General features: G+C 37.3%; 1 protein-coding gene across 3 annotated transcripts in view; it reads left to right on the top strand.

Annotated features, from left to right (window-relative positions):
* The window catches only part of scaf4 (SR-related CTD associated factor 4), a 57073-nt gene that overhangs the window by 9267 nt on the left and 29479 nt on the right, over nucleotides 1-18327 (top strand). For 2 of the 3 annotated variants that reach the window (XM_012958019.3, XM_012958020.3), the window contains exons 2-16: nucleotides 3730-3813; nucleotides 4495-4539; nucleotides 4657-4818; nucleotides 5504-5639; nucleotides 7391-7536; nucleotides 7682-7828; nucleotides 8222-8337; nucleotides 10685-10808; nucleotides 11521-11685; nucleotides 11922-12001; nucleotides 13104-13294; nucleotides 13719-13819; nucleotides 14255-14368; nucleotides 17620-17776; nucleotides 17877-18022. In XM_012958019.3, coding sequence (XP_012813473.1) covers nucleotides 3730-3813; nucleotides 4495-4539; nucleotides 4657-4818; nucleotides 5504-5639; nucleotides 7391-7536; nucleotides 7682-7828; nucleotides 8222-8337; nucleotides 10685-10808; nucleotides 11521-11685; nucleotides 11922-12001; nucleotides 13104-13294; nucleotides 13719-13819; nucleotides 14255-14368; nucleotides 17620-17776; nucleotides 17877-18022 — 1914 coding nt within the window. The remainder of the gene's footprint in view (nucleotides 1-3729; nucleotides 3814-4494; nucleotides 4540-4656; nucleotides 4819-5503; nucleotides 5640-7390; nucleotides 7537-7681; nucleotides 7829-8221; nucleotides 8338-10684; nucleotides 10809-11520; nucleotides 11686-11921; nucleotides 12002-13103; nucleotides 13295-13718; nucleotides 13820-14254; nucleotides 14369-17619; nucleotides 17777-17876; nucleotides 18023-18327) is intronic. The other variant, XM_012958021.3, reaches the window with a different exon arrangement.

The raw sequence follows: 18327 nt of genomic DNA on the forward strand, positions 1-18327 counted from the left end.
TCTGTTGCATTACAGCACACCTATTGGGTGTCATAATTTGAAATGTGGTGCAAGGTTACAGACATATAAACTTGTTTTGTTACAGGAGCTCTGTGGTGCCGGGTTTGCCATATGGCAATGCAATCTTGCTTACTTCGCATTCTGTAAAAGAAAAGCCTCCTACTGATCTCTTTTATGTTCTGCTATTGGGAAAATTTGGTTTTTCAGTTTTTATCAGTAAAAAAAAATGAATGCAGAGGAACGGAGGCCAAGAATCAATTTCTGTGCTGGCATCAGCCTTAGGGTGAAGACAAACGGAGCTACTAGTAGCAGCTACTTGTCACAGCTACTAAAATAGAGAATGCTGATCATTTACTGATCATTGTCTCTGCTTGTGTTTTTGCAAAATAGCTCTGTGTGTCTTCACCCTTAAAGAAATTAAAATGTACTGTTTCCCTGCACTGGTAAAACTGATCTGTTCTGTAATGTGTAGCAATGGAGAAAACTGAAATAGGGATAAATGACACAGGTTAAGTATCCGATGATGCACAAGCTCTGTAGAACACCATTTTATTCTTCAGAGCTGATCTGCTATGTAACCTAAACCTTTTATCCTTTGAATGACTGCCCTCGGGCCTACATAGTAGATTTTTTTTATATATAATCCAATGTTTCTGAAGCAAACACAGCAGCTTTACCAGTACAGAGCAACAGTACATTACATTTTAATTAGTTTAAATAACTTTTCATTTTTTGGTCTAAGTTTTTCTTTAAATGTTTGCATGAAAAACAAATAACCTATTATTTAGCAGTGTCAAATGGCCACATGTTAAAGCTAGTGCTAGGTAGAGGAGTTTATGTGAATGTCAAAACCATCTTTTGTAACCGTTCACAGGTTACAGGTGTCTAATAGATGTCTCAGAGGATCATTCATGGACACCAGAAACTCCTTTGTGATATTCATCTTTTTTGCTTTACCAAGCAAAACGGTTTAAATTAAATTAGCAATTGCTTAAACGTTGGAGTGCTATTACATTTGTATTGTTTTATAGGGAAACTATAACGCTGAATATTGCAGGTCGGAACGTTGCATGAAACAGGCCAAACACTATTTAATATAAATGAAACCTTTTCAGGAAATATATATTTTTCTAACAGTGCTGGATTATCCCATATGGAAACGCCGTACTAAAATCATTACCTCTAGCTTGTATGAGGCACTGTACTCGCACACACCCCGAGGGCATATGTTTATACTAGGTTATACAGCCAATGAATGGGCACAACTGTGCCTGCTGTCTCGCTTCTTCCTGTTAGAATCTGCTCTTGTGTTCCAGCCAGGTCATCAGTGAGTGACACACAGCTCATAGAATTTCGGCACAAGGTAGAATATATAAAGGGGAATAGGGCCATCTTTGACTAGGGGTAATGTGGTAAATAAAAAAGGAAAAAATTAAATAAAATTGTGCATTGGAAATCTATCTACCTTGCAAAGACCAATCATGGAGTAACTTAAATTTCCCTGTTTGTCCTGTTAAACTCAAGCAATAACAAACCATCATTTTATTTGAGTGCCTTTTAGCCTAGAAATGTATGTATACCCTTGCTTTGGTGCTTAAACCAATCAGGTCAGTGGGACTGGAGGGAAACGGCCTTGGGTGCTGACCAAATTGGATATATATTGCTCCATATGTGCGAGGCCTTCCATCAAGGACAGGACTGAGTCTCATGTTATACTGAGACTATTGCTCATATCCGTAATGTATAGTCAGATCCCCACCAAGAAGCGCTACTGAGCTGCTTTGCCAGGAAGGAAATTGAGACTGTAAGATGAGTATCTCAGGTAGTAATGCTCTCACAGCCAATGTGTAGGGGGATGGACTTACAATTGGCTAATTAAACCAATAACCAAGTTTTTTTCCAGCAGATGACAGCAGCCAAAACTTCAAGATTTTTATTCTACATCAGACAACTTCTACAACAGCATTGCTTAACAGTACTCATTGATGTACCTTAAGGGGCATATTTATTATAATGTAGCTTGCAGTAGGGTAGTTGTATGCCCAGTAAATATTTAATGCCCATATTTAACATAGAGGGGCAAAGCTTTGTGGGATCACTGTAGAGCAGGGGTGTCAAACTCAATCACATAAGGGGGCCGAAATCTAAAACACAGGCTAAGCCGCGGGCCAAATTTTTTATTAATATACTTAGTAAGATACTAAGGGGTATATTTATCAAAATGTGTAAAAAGTGGACTAAGACATTACCGGTGTTGTTGCTCATAGCAGCCAATAGATACTTTGCTAATGTTGAAATCTGATTACTGATTGGATGCCTTGGGCAACATTACTGGTATTGCTTCGCTCCACTTTTTACACAGCATGATAAATATACCCCTTAGTCTTTTTTTACTATGTGAGGAAAATGGAAATTGATCAGGCTGGATGGTCAGACACACTCACCAAGGGCCACATAAAACAGCCAGGTGGGCCGGATTTGGCCCCCGGGCCTTGTGTTTGACATATATGCTGTAGAGGAGAATTTATTTTGTCTCCAGGCTGCCAGTGTAGTCTTGTGAATTTATCTTTTATAGCTGGCTGTACAAAATATGTTCAGGACCCAGAGCAGCAGCTGCAGTGTGATTTGCTCACTGATTTGTTTAGTACAGCTTTTGTCTGTTTCTGCAAGTTCTCTCTGTCTTATGATCCCTGCCTGACAGCAGCACTGTCTGCCAAATATATATGAAACTAAGGTGTATTTAGTAATGGAATACTGACAGCACAATTTAGAAGTTCAGAAAGTCAAATGGAATCTTGTATAAAAGTTTGGTTTGTAGTCCTTTAACCTCAGTTGCCAGCAGTGTCACCATATACACCTACAATATGGTAGACATACTGTCATTAGAAAAAAATCTGAAGTGCTACACCTAGTTTGATGATGTATTCCATATGACATTGCTCCATATGACTTACAAATTCCAACTTACATATTCCATATGACTTTACAAATGGGGATAATTATCTAATGGCTTTTTCACAGCAAAATTATAATGCACTGTCAATCTGTCTTGCAAGGCAGGTACAACAGCTGTAAATTTTATAGCAGGATATATACTGGTGTCATTGGCACACAATCCTTTATGTGACAAGTTAGTAAAATTCTCATATTTCCTACATTTCACAAAGATGCCCAGCTAACACCGGCTTTCAACTTGGCAGAACATTGTCCCATGTATGAGTTCTAAACACTGTCCCCCCCTCATTAGTATCTGGTTGCTGTCAGATATCTAGGGTGACAGGCTATACCTCACTGTGCTTTGGAATGGACTCAGGGTTGGCAGGTCTTTAATGGCCCACAGTAGTATCTGGTCCTTTAGGCTGAATGAATGGGTTAGCCCATACTGACAAAATTACTAAATATGCCAAAATATTTGTTTATTTTGTCCATTGCCTTATCTGCTATGTGTATGGCCGCTGAAAGGTGGCGTTTTGAAGAACAGTTAGTGACATTTGAGATTAATGTTTATGTTCTGTGTACAAACTATTGTGTGCAAAGGGCCTTTTTTACCCATATTGTTTTCAGACTTCTTGGGTTAAAGGCACACTAATCCAAATTAAGAGAATTCTAGCAAAAACTGCTAAACTGTCTAATTCACGTTATTCATTTTCACTGAGCATTATAATGCATTTACCCTGCTCCGCTTGGTTATTTTTGTAATGTAAAAACAAAATACTTCTATGTTTCCAGCTTTTCTCACTCATGGATATGAAACCTCCGATCTCACGTGCAAAGATGATTCTAATTACTAAAGCTGCTATTAAAGCAATAAAGGTACGTATATAAAATCAGTTTGTTTAACTGCATGATATTTTTAGGCATCAGCTAAAGCAGAATACAATACAAAAAGATACTGCTCTATTGTCCATACAATTGTTAGACTGTTATGTAATAATACCAAAAATCAGTTGTTTGCATCTCCTTTATGAAAAGCAGGAATTCAGTGTCCAGTGTCATATATATACATATACAATTATTTGGTGACTAAAGCCAGCCATACACATTCAGATTTTAGTTTTCTTCCAACGAACATTCGTATATTGATTGTATGTTTAAATGCAACGATCTAAAACTAACATTCAGGCTGAAATTGTAGGCTAAAGCCCTAAAAATAACAAATCAGCGGATGTTCTGAACATGAAATAGTTGGCAGACACCAATTCTACAAAAGTGACTTTAATTGTAGGCCCTCCGAGGATATTGTCAAATACACAATATATGCAGATTTTATCTTTTTCTTTAAATTTTCGAACCTGGCCAATCGACCAATTGCAATGGTACGAAAATTATTGGGATGATAATTTGGGGCCCACACAGTCTGAAAATCATAAAAGTGCATGTATGGCCAGCTTAACTTAAAAATCAAAATATTTAGGTATTTGATCTGTCTTTTAAAAATCCGAAGTATAGCACTAAGGCAGTGAACTCATATTTAACCCTTTTTTTTTTTTCCAGCTCTATAAGCACGTAGTTCAGATTGTGGAAAAATTCATCAAAAAGGTAAATATTCATATTTTTAAAATGTCTTTGTTTAAAATAGTGACATTATGACAATACAGACTTTTTCTGAAGCTTTAGTCTAAGGTGTTTTTTTTTTTTTTCTTTTTCTTCAAATAGTGTAAACCTGAATACAAGGTCCCGGGGCTTTATGTCATTGATTCCATCGTTCGTCAGTCTCGCCATCAGTTTGGAATTGACAAAGATGTTTTTGGCCCAAGATTCACTAAGAATTTAACAGCAACGTTTCAGTGTTTGTATACATGTCCTTCAGAAGATAAGGTATTTTATACTGTTTTTACATATAATAATACAGGTATGGGACCTGTTATCCAAATTGCTCAGGACCTGGGGTTTTCCAAATAAGGGGTCTTTCCATGATTTGGATCACCATACCGGAAGTTTACTAAAAAATCATTTAAACTTTAAATACAATAGGATTGTTTTTCCCCCAATAAGAATTAATTATATCTTAGTTGGGATCAAGTACAGGTACTGTTTTATTATAACAAAGAAAAGGGAATCATTTAACCATGAAATAAACCCAATAGGGCTGTTCTGCCCCCAATAAGGGGTAATTATATCTTAGTTGGGATCAAGTACAGGTACTGTTTTATTACAGAGAAAAGGGAATCATTTAACTATTAAATAAACCCAATAGGATTGTTCTGCCCCCAATAAGCAGTAATTATATCTTAGTTGGAATCAAGTACAGGTACTGTTTTATTATTACAGTTTATTATGTTATATAACTAATGTAGCTTTTCTTGAACATTTAAACAACTTTATATTTGATTTAAAAAAAAAATGTTTTTGATGAGAGAAGAAAAATAACTGAATTTAAATCACTGAATACTTTTATTTTCACATGCTTTTCTGCAGTTTTATAAAATTAGGTGCAAAATCTGTAATTTATAGTCATTGTGTTCAAGCTTAATATGTGTAAATAATGTCATTTTTGTTGTAGAGTAAGATTGTCAGAGTATTGAACCTGTGGCAAAAGAATGGAGTTTTTAAAATTGAGATTATCCAGCCCTTGCTGGATATGGCAGCAGGTGCGGCAGCGGCAGATGTAATGACTGACAGCTCTATGATGGAAGAAGGTAAAATTTAAAAAAAAAATTGAATTAAGCATTTGTTTCAGTAAATAGTGGTCCAGTTTTCTCTAGCAACTATGCAGTCATGTGAGAGACTAGAAAATGAATAGAAGAGGCCGAATGGAAAGATAAGTAACAGTATAATTGAAGCTTCACAATGCAAAGGTTTTTTTGACAGTTGTGGTCAGTGACCCTCATTTGAAAGAGAGACAGAAGTAAATAATTGAAAAACTAGTAAAAAATTTAAATCCATTGAAAAGTTGCTGAGAACGGAACATTCTGTAGGGTAATGTTACCTCTGTGAATTACCCCTTTTATCTGCAAATGTGCACTGTAAAGATTAAGTATTTTATTTTAGTATCCTGTATTTTGCAAAAGTAAACCTTTCAAAATAGTAGCAACATTAAAAATATTATGTACAGGCCTGGACTGGCAATCTGTCACTATTTATTAGGCCTGTGGGGAGTGGGACTGTTTGGGCCTCTAGATGTGTATATGTTACACTGTTATGCTAAGGAAGACCCTAGCAACCAGATAACTTTACAATTCAAATTGAAGAAATTGAAAGACCTTCAAAACATGAAGACCAAAAAATGAAAAATGTCTTACAGTTACAAATGGTTTAGGCAACAGAATTAAGGTTATTTTGTGCTCTGTATTGATTATAACTAGGGATACACCGAATCCACTATTTTAGCATCTGGCTGAACACCGAATGCAAATTAGAATAACAAAGGGTTAAAGAGAACCGCACTCAAAAGGGGCGGTGACAATTTTTCAACTTCCGTGTTTGTGACAAAGTCAAGTTATTTTAAGGATTTGGATTCTGTTACGGCCAGAGGCATGGATTTGAGCAAATCCTGCTGAAAAAGGCAGAATCTTGGCTGAATCCCGAACCGAATCCTGGATTCACTGCATCGCTAATTATAACCAGCTTTGGGAATATCCTATAGGATTGTTCTGCCTCCAATAAGGATTATTCATGTCTTAGTTAGGATCAAGTACAGGTACTGTTTTATTATTACAGAGAAAAGGGAATCATTTAACCATTAAATAAACCCAATAGGGCTGTTCTGCCCCCAATAAGGGGTAATTATATCTTAGTTGGGATTAAGTACAAGGTACTGTTTTATTATTACAGACAAAAAGGAAATCAATTTTTTTTTTTTTTTTTTTAAAAATTGGAATTATTTATTTAAAATGAAGTCTATGGGACATGGCCTTTCCATAATTACAAATAACAAATCCCATACCTGTATTATCTTGGGATGTCTGTTGCCATATGCTTCATAGCACAGGCCATGTAGTGCAGCATATGTTAGTCTGAAGTTCCCCCAAGGTATAATAAAGTTCAGAACATAGTTCAAAAATTGGGAGCTGCAGGATTTGATTAATTCAGCTGGGAAATGTTGTTGCATCACTAAAATACTACAAGCTGGCTGTACATGCTCAGATTTGGTTGAGCAGTTTTAGTAACTGACATCAACCCAAAGCACGTGCTGTGGATAAGTAGAAAGACAAATGTCTGTTTCTGAGGGCATCTCCAGATGCACCAATCTTCTAAAAGGCTGTGTTCACCCTGTGCTGGTATGGAAGCTGAAAACTCAATGTGTAGCTTTTTCCAATGCTTTTAGATTGAAATCTTTTTAAGCAGTCGGTTTAGTTTTAAAATTTGTGTGTGGCCATCTTTCTTTTGTGGTGTAACACAGATGTCATTTAGTGAATGATCTTTATAGACATTGTTTCCTTTTCTGTAGGCTCTTCACCACCCTCTGGTATGATCCTCTCAGAACCCCCTGATGAAGTTCAAGAACCACCTCCTGTTGCACCTGTTCCTCAGTTACCTACTCCTGATGCTTTTGCAGCTGTAGCACAGTTGTTTCAGAGTACCCAAGGACAACAAGTAAGTGTCCATATTTCTGAAACATGGAGCTAAGAATACTTCAAAATGTATGTATGTATGATTAATGTGTATTACCTGACAGTAAATGTAGTAAAAGGAATATTTCCCCCTTGGTAAAACGCTATCAATGCTGTGCTTGTTTTAGCTCCAGCAGATTCTTCAGACTTTCCAACAACCTCCAAAACCACAGTCTCCAGCGATTGATGAAAATGTGTTTGCTCAAGTTCAGGCCATAACATCCCAGCTGAATGCCCCAGCACATCAGCCAGAGAGAAAAACTGCTTTTGATAAGGTGATTAGAGTGTAAATGATCATATAAAATCGGGTAGATCAACTGCAACTTGTTAAAAGTTCTCAGTGGAGAAAATATTTCCAGAATTTTTTTCAGTGCCCAATTGCAAGGGGTTGAAAAGTCTTTGGCTAATGCATTTGTGGGGATTTGTCTGGCTAACTTGGTGGGCTCCTAGACAGCCCAAAATGCTATTTCAACTATAATCAGCAAGTAAAAACTTTTTTCTGCCTGCTACTAGGATTATTAAAAATTATATGAAAAAAGGTAAATACTCCAATTAAAGATACAGATTTTGCATACGAAAGTAGTAGTAATGAAAAACACCCCCAGATATGATGATATCATTTTCCTGTTTAAGCTTGGAGACTTAGTATTTTCTTTATCCTTCTTAAGTTGCTTGACAGATTTGATTATGATGATGAACCTGATGCAACTGAGGAGTCAAAGAAAGAAGCATCAAGCCCTCCTTTGTCAGGATCACAGCAGTCACAACCACCGCTGCAGCCTTTGTGAGTAGTTTCCTGCTTCAAATGTATTATTTTAATTAGTATGATGTAATTTTTATCAGTAGTTTAATATTTTCTCTTTCAGTTTTACTTCTTAATTTAAGAAAATTTCAAATTTTTAGGTATTTCTCCTGCTAATTCACTGGGGTTATCAATAGTCATCCCTCAGGGATTATAATCACTAACCTCAGGCCAGGCCAGTGCTCCTCTTCGCTTAAAGGGGCTCCATCCCAGAATAATGATGTATGGAGTGCCATGCTGCCATCTTGCTTTTTAGTCCACACAATCATTTCTGCTGCCCAGGACTCTTGCATATGTGCCCATCCCAGAGCAGCAGAGAGGATTGGAGAGATTGCAAGAAAGATGGTGGTGTGGCATTCCCTATAATAGTACCAAAGGCCAGTGCATTTTCCAGAGAATAAAAGCTTCGGCCAAGTCTGAGGTTAGCCATTATAATGAACTGAAAAATTGGCTCACTATTGTTGAAAACAATGTCATGCTGAAAGAACTAGCTATCCTGGATAACACACAGGCTTGTCATGCTTTCTAAATGGGTATTACATTACCTCATGGTGCTGCTTAGAATATTGAATGCACCTGTGCAGTGTCCGGGACAGCAAGTTCTTTACCGGACTTGCTTCAGAATAGAGAGTGATGCAAGACAAAAGCATTTTAACAAAGAGCACTGTAGAAACAAATTGTGACATGGTTTAAATGACTACCTCACTAAACAAGTGGGGGGGGGGAGTTTTCAGGGTCTTGGGCCTCGGCCATGCTGCACTTACTTGTCTGTGAGCTGCAGGTTAGGGTATGCCCGGCAAAGCCACATGGGGTTTGGATGGGCTGGAGGGGAAATGGAAACTTCACCCATCCAATCCCTGTGTGACTGTACGAAGACTAGAAGACTATCGGTCGCACAAAAGATCGTTTCAATCCGCCACTAACGTTCAGGGCTGAAACGGCAGATAAGGAGGTAGAAACAATAGGATTTCTACCTTCTTCTGCCGATTCAGCCCTGAAGGAAGATTTTGCTCAGGCGCCAATCAAAATATTTTAACCCGCCTGATCGGCGTGTCGACCGATATCAGCAGCCTCCTGCAATATCGGTCGACTCGCCAACTTGCCATACACGGACCGAATATCGTATGAAACAAGGTTCCTTACAATATTATGGGTGCGTGTATGGCCAGCTTTAAACCTTGTGTGGTCCTAATAATTATGTTGTAAAGGACCCTGTGATTTCTGATAACAGCTGTTTGCCCATACATATACACCGCAAAATACAGATTAGATCTTTAGCCTGTTAGTACAAAGGGTATTTTGAATTCTGTAATTGCTTGCTTGGGCCACTGCATGTGTTGCTACTGCGGGCAACTAATCTCCCTGAAATGCGTTCATATCACCATTAAATTGAATCACCAGTGGAAAGGCATACGCCTTGCTTCCTTTTCTGAAGTCGCACGCAAAGTTTTCTCCTGCAGGCATGTATGCCTTTTCACTGGCAATTCACTTTGTTGCCAGTGAAAAGGAATTTTGGCGAGATCAGTTGCCTGCGGTAGCAGAGATTTACCTGCAGGCGACTAATCTCCCCATGGCCCTCTGCCTTAGTCCTATAAACTTGAAAAAATTGCATTGTAGGCTTGTGCTTGGAACAGATGATCAGATTATTTTTCCAAATTCCTTGTTTAGAATCTGATTACAATGAAACATTTATTTTATGTACCTTGATTTTACGTTTTCCTACATTTTAGTGTTATTGTAATCCCACCGATTTATAATGAATTTCAGTGCATGCTTTTTTTCTCATTTTACATGTTGTTTTCTGGGATGTTTCCATAGGATTTTTATTCTGATTTTAACAAAAATGGCTGTTTGTCCTCTGGGAATGTTATTAGTGCAAATAGGAGGTTTAAAATACTAACCAGATGCATATTTTGCCATGTTTCTGTCTTTAAATTGTCATTTCCTATAAGTCTGCACCTAATACAGTCATGCAAAGATCTTATTGCTTTAGGTTGTGCATCTGACTGTCAGAAAGGTTTTGCCCATGCCCTCCCATAGTGTAACATTAATGCTGTACCGCTTAACCCTTGTTATTAACACAGTAAATAATTTATTTAATGTAAAACTGACTCCTGTCCTTGTATTCTTTAAGTACTTTAACAAGTTGCCTTAAAACATTTCCAGGATTTTCTTCCTGAAAAACATAAAATGGGGGTTCTGTTTTATTTATTTCTTGTCTCATACCGGTTTTCATTTTTTTTCTGGTTAAAAGCATGCCAAATATTAAAAAAAAAAAAATTTCCCAAAATGTATTCACAGATGAGCTATAATAATTCTTTCTCTACAGTGCATTTTCAGCAGACAGCATGCAGCCTGCAGCTTATCCTGGTCAGTTACCTGGTCAAGTGCCAAACATGGATCAGTTTCAGCCCATGATGATGGGAATGCCGCAGGAACCACTACCTCAGCAGGTATGTTGCCAGCAGTATTATAAGGTTTTCTGATCACTTATCTTTTAGGACAGTAATATCAGTATTTAAGTGATAAATTGTTGCGTGTTACTGTGGGTCAGTAACAACTTAAGAGTTTGGGGTAACTACAGATTTTTCATGGGACTTACAAATGTGGTGTATAATCACAGAAATGTTTTAAACCAGCTTAAACCTCCTATTACTCCATAAATAGAATTAGTTTTTGATTTAAGATACCGTTTTTACTATGAAGGGTTTAAAAGTATTGTGCATAAATTTATGCACAGACTACCCCAGTAAGTAATTTGTTGGGGTGCAAACTAACTGGAATTCTCTGACAGACTGGCCTGTTTTGCTGTTCAGCTCTGCTGTGATCATCGATATTTGTCTAAAAGCTGGGTGCACTCTGTTGGGTACACGGAACCCTTAGCATTTACATATTACTGGCCTGCCCTCCAAATAACTTCAGATAAATTGCAAGGAAAGTAGCATGAAGCCAACATTAGGATGAATTTATATAGAAAGAATTTTGCAGTGTTATCACATATTATAAGGTTCCAACATACTCTCTAGTGCAGTACAGTAAACAGGTGTATTCATTGAGCATATAGATTACATACAAAAGTTCAATCTTCTAAAATGGAGTTTAAAGATTCTGCTCTTTTTTTTTTTTTTTATCAAGATCTTACTCAAATGTATTTTTTTTAAACAGACTCAGCTTCCTCCCAATGGCCAAATGCTTGGATTTGGTATGGTTCCTACTCAGTCATTTGCGCCTATGGTACCACCTATGGGGTCTGAACCTTCTACCCATGGTTTCCAAAACACCTTCCAAATGCAGCCAAATGAAATGCATGTGCAGAAGGAACATCAGCAGGTAATAATTCAATTATATTATTCTATTATAGTAAGTAGTTGTGATATTATCTCTAAAAAGCTACAGTGCTTTAGTCAGTGCTTATCTTTTACTACTTCTTATAACATATATGTAGGGGTGTGTGTGGTTATACATCAAAAGATGAAGTTATTACTGTTACTGTATGAGAGCTGTGGTGCAATGATGCGTCTTTGGAACTTGGTCATATGGACATATACAAATATTTTTTTTTTTAGGAAATGCCCATGGATGTTGAACAGCCTAATGTTCAAGAAAACAAACGTCATATGAATGAACAAAGCAAGTCAGTATCCAGGTATTGTAAACAGAGTAAATATTTTGGGTTTTGGAGAGAAGTAGTTAAAATAAGTACAGGTATGGGATCCCTTATCTAGAAACCTTGCTATCCAGTAAGCTCCAAATTATGGGAAGGCCATTTCCCATAGAGTGCATTTTAAGCAAATCTAATGATTTCTTTTTTGTCTGTAATAAAACTGTACCTTGTACTTTGTATTTTCATTTTTATTATTCTACCTTCCACACAATATTTATATAATATTTAATACGGCAGAAAAATGTTTTCCCTCCTAAAAATGTGATTAAATCAGAGCTGCAGAGATCGACCTTAGTCTGGTCCGAAATGAGGGGTGGGCGTTCCTCTTCATTCTCCCGCAGGAAGTGGTCATAGCTCTGACCAGCAAGCAGAACTCCCCAGTAGCAGGGAAACCTCACCCAAGTTCCTTTCTGTGTCTGTCTTTCTTGCTCTCACTGTTCCCATCATGCACTTCTCTCATGCTGCTGCAAGATCTTGCTTTTTGGAGCCGTGCACCCACCCCATCACATTAGCATCTGGGGCAGAAGGGGATGCTGGAGATAGTTTATTTAGCTTAGCCAGATAGTAGTAAGCTCTGTGCAAAAAATATAACTGAATCATGCGATCTGTGTAACATAATGATGCTAGTAAAGGAGATTCCAACATCTGGTCTCATTCCTGATCATAAAGTTGATCTATATCACTTTCCCATTTTCCCCTAAGGGTATCAAGAGGCTTATTATGCAATTTAGCGTGTAGTTCAGTGTATAGGTTGGAGATAAGACCTCTGGTTGATAGAGGAGATTCTTAAACAGGAAATAAGGAATAGGGCTGGATCAAAAGCAGTTTTTGAACTTTTTTTTTTATTAGATATTTATAAAAATGAAAAGTGTTCCTTCAATTCAAGATTATATGGCAAATTATGGAAAGGTCAGTTAAAAAAAAAAAAAGAGATCCCAAGCAGTCATAATAGATAATAGATCCTATGCCTGTACTTTTGCCTTTTAAGGTTTGTTTCAGAAAATGCTTTAAAATCCACGTGAAAATGTTTGTAGAACTTGGGTGCAACTTTTGGGTTTGTGCTAAGTTGATTTTGTTTCTGAAGATCACCAAAGAGACGGCGTTCACGTTCTGGTTCTCGTTCACGGCGATCTCGTCATCGCCGCTCTCGTTCTCGCTCTCGTGATAGACGTCGTCACTCCCCCAAATCTCGATCTCAAGAAAGAAGGGACAGAGAGAAGGAAAAAGAACGAAGGCAAAAAGGACTTCCTCCTATTAAATCAGAGACTGTTAGCAGTAAGTTTTTGTTTTAGGTATTTAGTTTGGCTGATGGAAACAAAGTTTTTTTGGGGTTTTTTTTTACCTGTGTTTGCAGACCCAAAACTACAAGTAATTCGGTGTGTTCTTGAACACACAGGTAAAGCTATCAGAATAACCCAGAAATGTTATGTCACTCTTTAAGAACTATGATCTTTTGCCAGTGGCTTCAAGTTATTGCCTGTAAAGACTTTTATGTTTAATTTGGGAAGAATGTTGCATGTCTGTGCCATTATTATAAGCAGTTCCTAATTAATGTCTTAAGTTATTCTATGAGACCTTTGTTTGTTTTTTTGTTTTTTTCTTCTCAAATGCAAAATGCAGTCAAATCACTATCTCTGAGTGTATCCCTATTTTGGGCCTAAGACACACTTATGGCTAAAACAGATTTATTATCTTTTAGTTTGTAGTACTACACTCTGGATAGGACAACTGGACAAAAAAACAACACAACAAGATGTTGGAAGTTTCCTTGAAGAGTTTGGACCCATTGAATCAATTAATGTAAGTAAAGCTTAAATTTACTTGATGCCTGTTAAATTTCACCCCTGCTTTTTAGATGGAGATCCCAGAAGGGGTGAAAATATTGCAGTAGCAAAATACAATGTCCAGCATTGGTTTGGATCAATGTAAATGTTATATGTGTATGTAATGTTTTTTTTTTTTTACAGTTTGAAGTGTCTGCTTGGCCATTGACTGGTTGCTTGGGTAAATTGTTACCCTAGCAACTAAGTAGCTGCTGAAGTTCCAGGCTGAAGAGCTGTTGAATAAAAACCTGAATACATTAGGGCACAAGCTCTGCTGTATCCTATGCAATTTTAATTAGGATCATACAGTGCATTTCTAGTGGCCCTCATTCTGTTGCTATCTCTCATCTTAAAATATTACAATACCTCATTAATGTTATCCCTTTCTAAATAGCTGTTTGTTGTCTTTTAGATGATTCCACCACGAGGCTGTGCCTATATTGTTATGGTCCACCGCCAGGATGCATATCGTGCTTTAATGAAACTTAGCAGAGGAAACGTTAAAGTAAACCAGAAGGCAATAAAGGTAAATTATTCTTGCTGCTTATCTACAAATGCTGTTTTTTGTGTAACGCTGTTCATGCATTTCCCTTTTCTTTCGTAGAATTGGAATATCCAAGGACATGTCAACCCAAAAAATATGTTTTGGCTAATAAAAGACAACATTATTCTAAGCAACTTTCCAATATGAATGTACTAAAAAACAATTTTGTTCTTTAAAAGTTATTTGTAAATGTAAGTTGCGTAGCATGATGTCTTCTAAAATTTATTTTTTGGGTTGAATTTCTTTAAGAGGTGAAGGTCCTCCCTCTCCACCCCCCCAAAAACTATTAAGATGTTAATACATTTTCAGTCTACTTGTCAGTTTACATTGTTTTAAAATACATTTAAACCCTACATCTTCCTACCGTGTATATAAGGTGGGCACATCACCCACACCACATTATTTATACTGCTTATATTCTCTCTGCTAGTCAGCACCATCACCAGGTGGCCAGTTTCCCTCTGACGACATCAGTGACAATTTATATCTGCAAACAGCACGTGTGTGCTGTAAAGTTCATGCAGTGAAGAATGCAGGCTTACACAGGCAGGACTTGCTTTGATAAAGAGTCCTGCTTGGATTGAGCACTGTAATGGTTAAGATGAGCTCAGGGGGTGGAATTAGGAGAAAAAAACATTTCTCTGTCAGAGTGCACAGCTAGAGCAGAGTTTCTATAGATACTAGCAGTGCCATCTCTTCATTGGCTGCTAGACTGGAGGGCATGAGCATGTTCAGTTAGCCAACAGCCAAAGCAGATTCCCAAGGGAGGAGGCCAAGTAAGGAATCCCAAGTGATTAAGGGGATGTTGCAGCCTTACTATTAACCTTAGCAACCAGAGTGGCAGGTATTTAAAGGTTTTAAAGAGGCTGTTCACTGATTACATTTTTTTGTGTGTCGGGGTGGGGGGGGGGGTTACAGTAACAGTAACCGTAACAGTAGCAAATAACAAAATACTTAAGCTATTGTGTTCCTAATGAGCGTGTAGCAGGACTTCCTATTTATGCATATTTCTTTATATGCCTCACTTTGCCAGCAGGTAGGGTAATTGTCTTGACATGGTTGCAATATACTGGGAAATTAAGTAAAGTTACTATAGTTCTTCATAATATACTCATTGATATAAATTCACATTGATGAGGTGTGCATCTTGAAATTGTTTTGTTTCTCTTGCCTTGCTGGTTGTATGAAAGTGCTATTAGTATTTAAAGTAAAATTTGACATCGTTACATTTGACATCGTTTAACTTAAATTCTATTTAGGTTTTTGTTATCCTATAACTAAAATTACTTAACTTTATATACCGAATATACAGTACCAAACCATAAGTGTTAATCCATGTCTTAAATATGCTCAGTATGCTGTGGACTGCTATTGAGAGCTAAAGGTTGCCTGAAATGATCCTGTTCTTACTCTGTAAACCCTTGCTTGTTAAAGTATTGTAAGATCCCTGCTCGTTATAACTTAATGTAAACTGCTGACTAATTTGCTGGAACTAAATAAATGATAAAGATGATGCTGCTACTGCAGTAAACTGCACTGGTTTCTATCCTATCTTGTGATCAGATTTATATGTATTGTGAGTGGGTCCTAAGCTCATGTAACTGACGGCAGCCAACAGCATGTGGGCGAGATTCTGGGGTCATTTTGGAGACTGAAATCTTGACTTCCAAAGGGCTGTGGCAGCCCTGGGCTTGTATTAGGGCTGAGATATACAAGGAGATTAGTCAGCCTGCAGTTAAAGGAACAGTAACACCAAAAATGAAAGTGTTTTAAAGTATAATGTATCATTGCCCTTCATTGGTAAAACTGGGGTGTTTGCTTCAGGAACACTACTATAGTTTTATATAAATACCCTGCTGTGTAACCCATTGAATCTTAGCCTAACAATATTCAGGAATTGTGCTTGTCTAAGGAATTTGTCGTTTAGCAACACGGCAGTCAGTTTGTTTGCTATTGGCCAATAGTTTGTGTCAAACAGGCCTACCTCTTGCTTAAAAAGAGAGAGAAATATTGCCAGTTTGCCTTTAAATTGAATTTTTACAAAAAAAATGAGGTGTTAGTACCACAGAACAAAGAATGGACTAGAATGTACTAGTGCATCAAGTTCATAGCCATGTGACTATGAATAGCCTCCATGTTTGCTACCTTATTAAATATCTATCTATTATAAACAATAAAAAGTATTAAAAATCAGTATCCTATAAAAGATGAGCATTTTTGTTCCTTGGTAGTTAGCTACCACCTTTCCTTTTTCCTATTTTCTGGCTATCCTCTCTGTTTGGGGGCCATGACTTCAGTGACTTGAGACCAAGGTTCTATTTTCAAGTCTGATCCAAAGAAGTATAGTATCAAATACTGTTTCAGCATTAAATCCTTTCTGTTTGGATTTCGTGTTAGATCAAGTGATGAAACTGCCAGCCGCTTGGGGTGTCTCCTTGAAATGTAGAAAGGAGCCCCAGGGCTGATTGCTTACTCACATCTATGCAGGTGAAAGCAATTATTATTAATGCAGGATGAAAAAAGGGACACATCCAGCAGCTGTTAGCTTGAATAAATCCTTTTTAGGGTAGCCCAATTTATAAGTAGGGTTTAAATTGGTTTACTAAGGTTGTATTGAGGCATTTTGTCTCTCATACACACATTTACAGAATAGCAACAGTTTCTATGAATCAGTGATGGCTAATATTTTAACAGACTTTTTGTATTTATTAAAGGCTACTGTTTAAAATTGACTTATACCCCCCCCCCCACCCTTTTTCAACATCATTAGTTAATACATATGGCTTTATTTCTTGCACTAAAAGGTAAATTTGAAATGGAAAGTAAAGTCACTTTGTACTTTGATTTACTTGAGAGCAATCTAAACAGATCAGCAGGCCACTAAAAAAAGCAGTCTGTATAAACAAACCCAACCCTTCACCCAGCCACAGCCTCTTAGAATATGAAGTAAGCAGAAGTTCATTATACAGAGAATTCTCAGTGGACTGGTTATTTGTTTTGATTGTGCAAACTGGTAGTAGAATGGGACTTTACATTTAGTTTCCGAGTTTGCTCTGTTTAGAGCAGCAAAACTGTACATATTTCCTGATTAAAGCAAGAGGGAAAAAGTGTGTTCAGCACACGCAATAATCATTGTACTGATGCTGAATAAAGGGGACATACATTCCCTTTAATGTGTTTTTGGTCAGTCTATGAATATATAAACTTTTACAAATTGTGCATTTCTCTTACAGATTGCCTGGGCTTTGAACAAAGGGATTAAAGCAGAATACAAACAGTATTGGGATGTGGAGATAGGAGTTACATACATACCATGGAATAAAGTCAAACCTGAGGATCTTGAGAATTTCTGCGAAGGAGGAATGTTAGATAATGACACACTATGCCCAGGTAATGCTGGTACAATTGATGCTTACCAATGAGAATTTTGTTTTTTTTTTTTTGCTATTTTCCCAGATCAGAAACTTCAAGTGTTTTGTTCTTGTTTCAGAATGGAAACCACTGGCAAAGAAACCTGAGCCAAAGGATGTATCTCAGAATGGTGCAGCTGAGACTAAAGGTGTGGGGGAGGCTTCTCCTGCACCCCAAGTTCTGCCGCTATTATCCATTCCTATCCGTGCACCCATTCCTGGCATGGTAAGATAAGTTGGAAAAATACATGCACATCATTTGCAGGCTTTGTCTCATCTTCAGTGTAACTGCTGCTAATATATTAAACGTTGAAAGCCAATTTAACACTCTAATGGAAATGCCAAACAGTTATACCATATTATTTAATGTGATGTCTATGTAGCACTAAGCTGTCCAAACACCATTTTTTTTTTATAATTTTTGTATGTGTCCTGGCTAAATCATACGGACAGCTCTCTATGTGCCATGGGTTTCTAGGAACAGCTTCTTTAAAGGGGTTGTTCACCTCTGAGTTGACTTTTAGTATGATG

Source organism: Xenopus tropicalis, chromosome 2 (assembly GCF_000004195.4).
Source record: "Xenopus tropicalis strain Nigerian chromosome 2, UCB_Xtro_10.0, whole genome shotgun sequence".
In the NCBI taxonomy this organism is placed as follows: Eukaryota; Metazoa; Chordata; class Amphibia; order Anura; family Pipidae; genus Xenopus; species Xenopus tropicalis.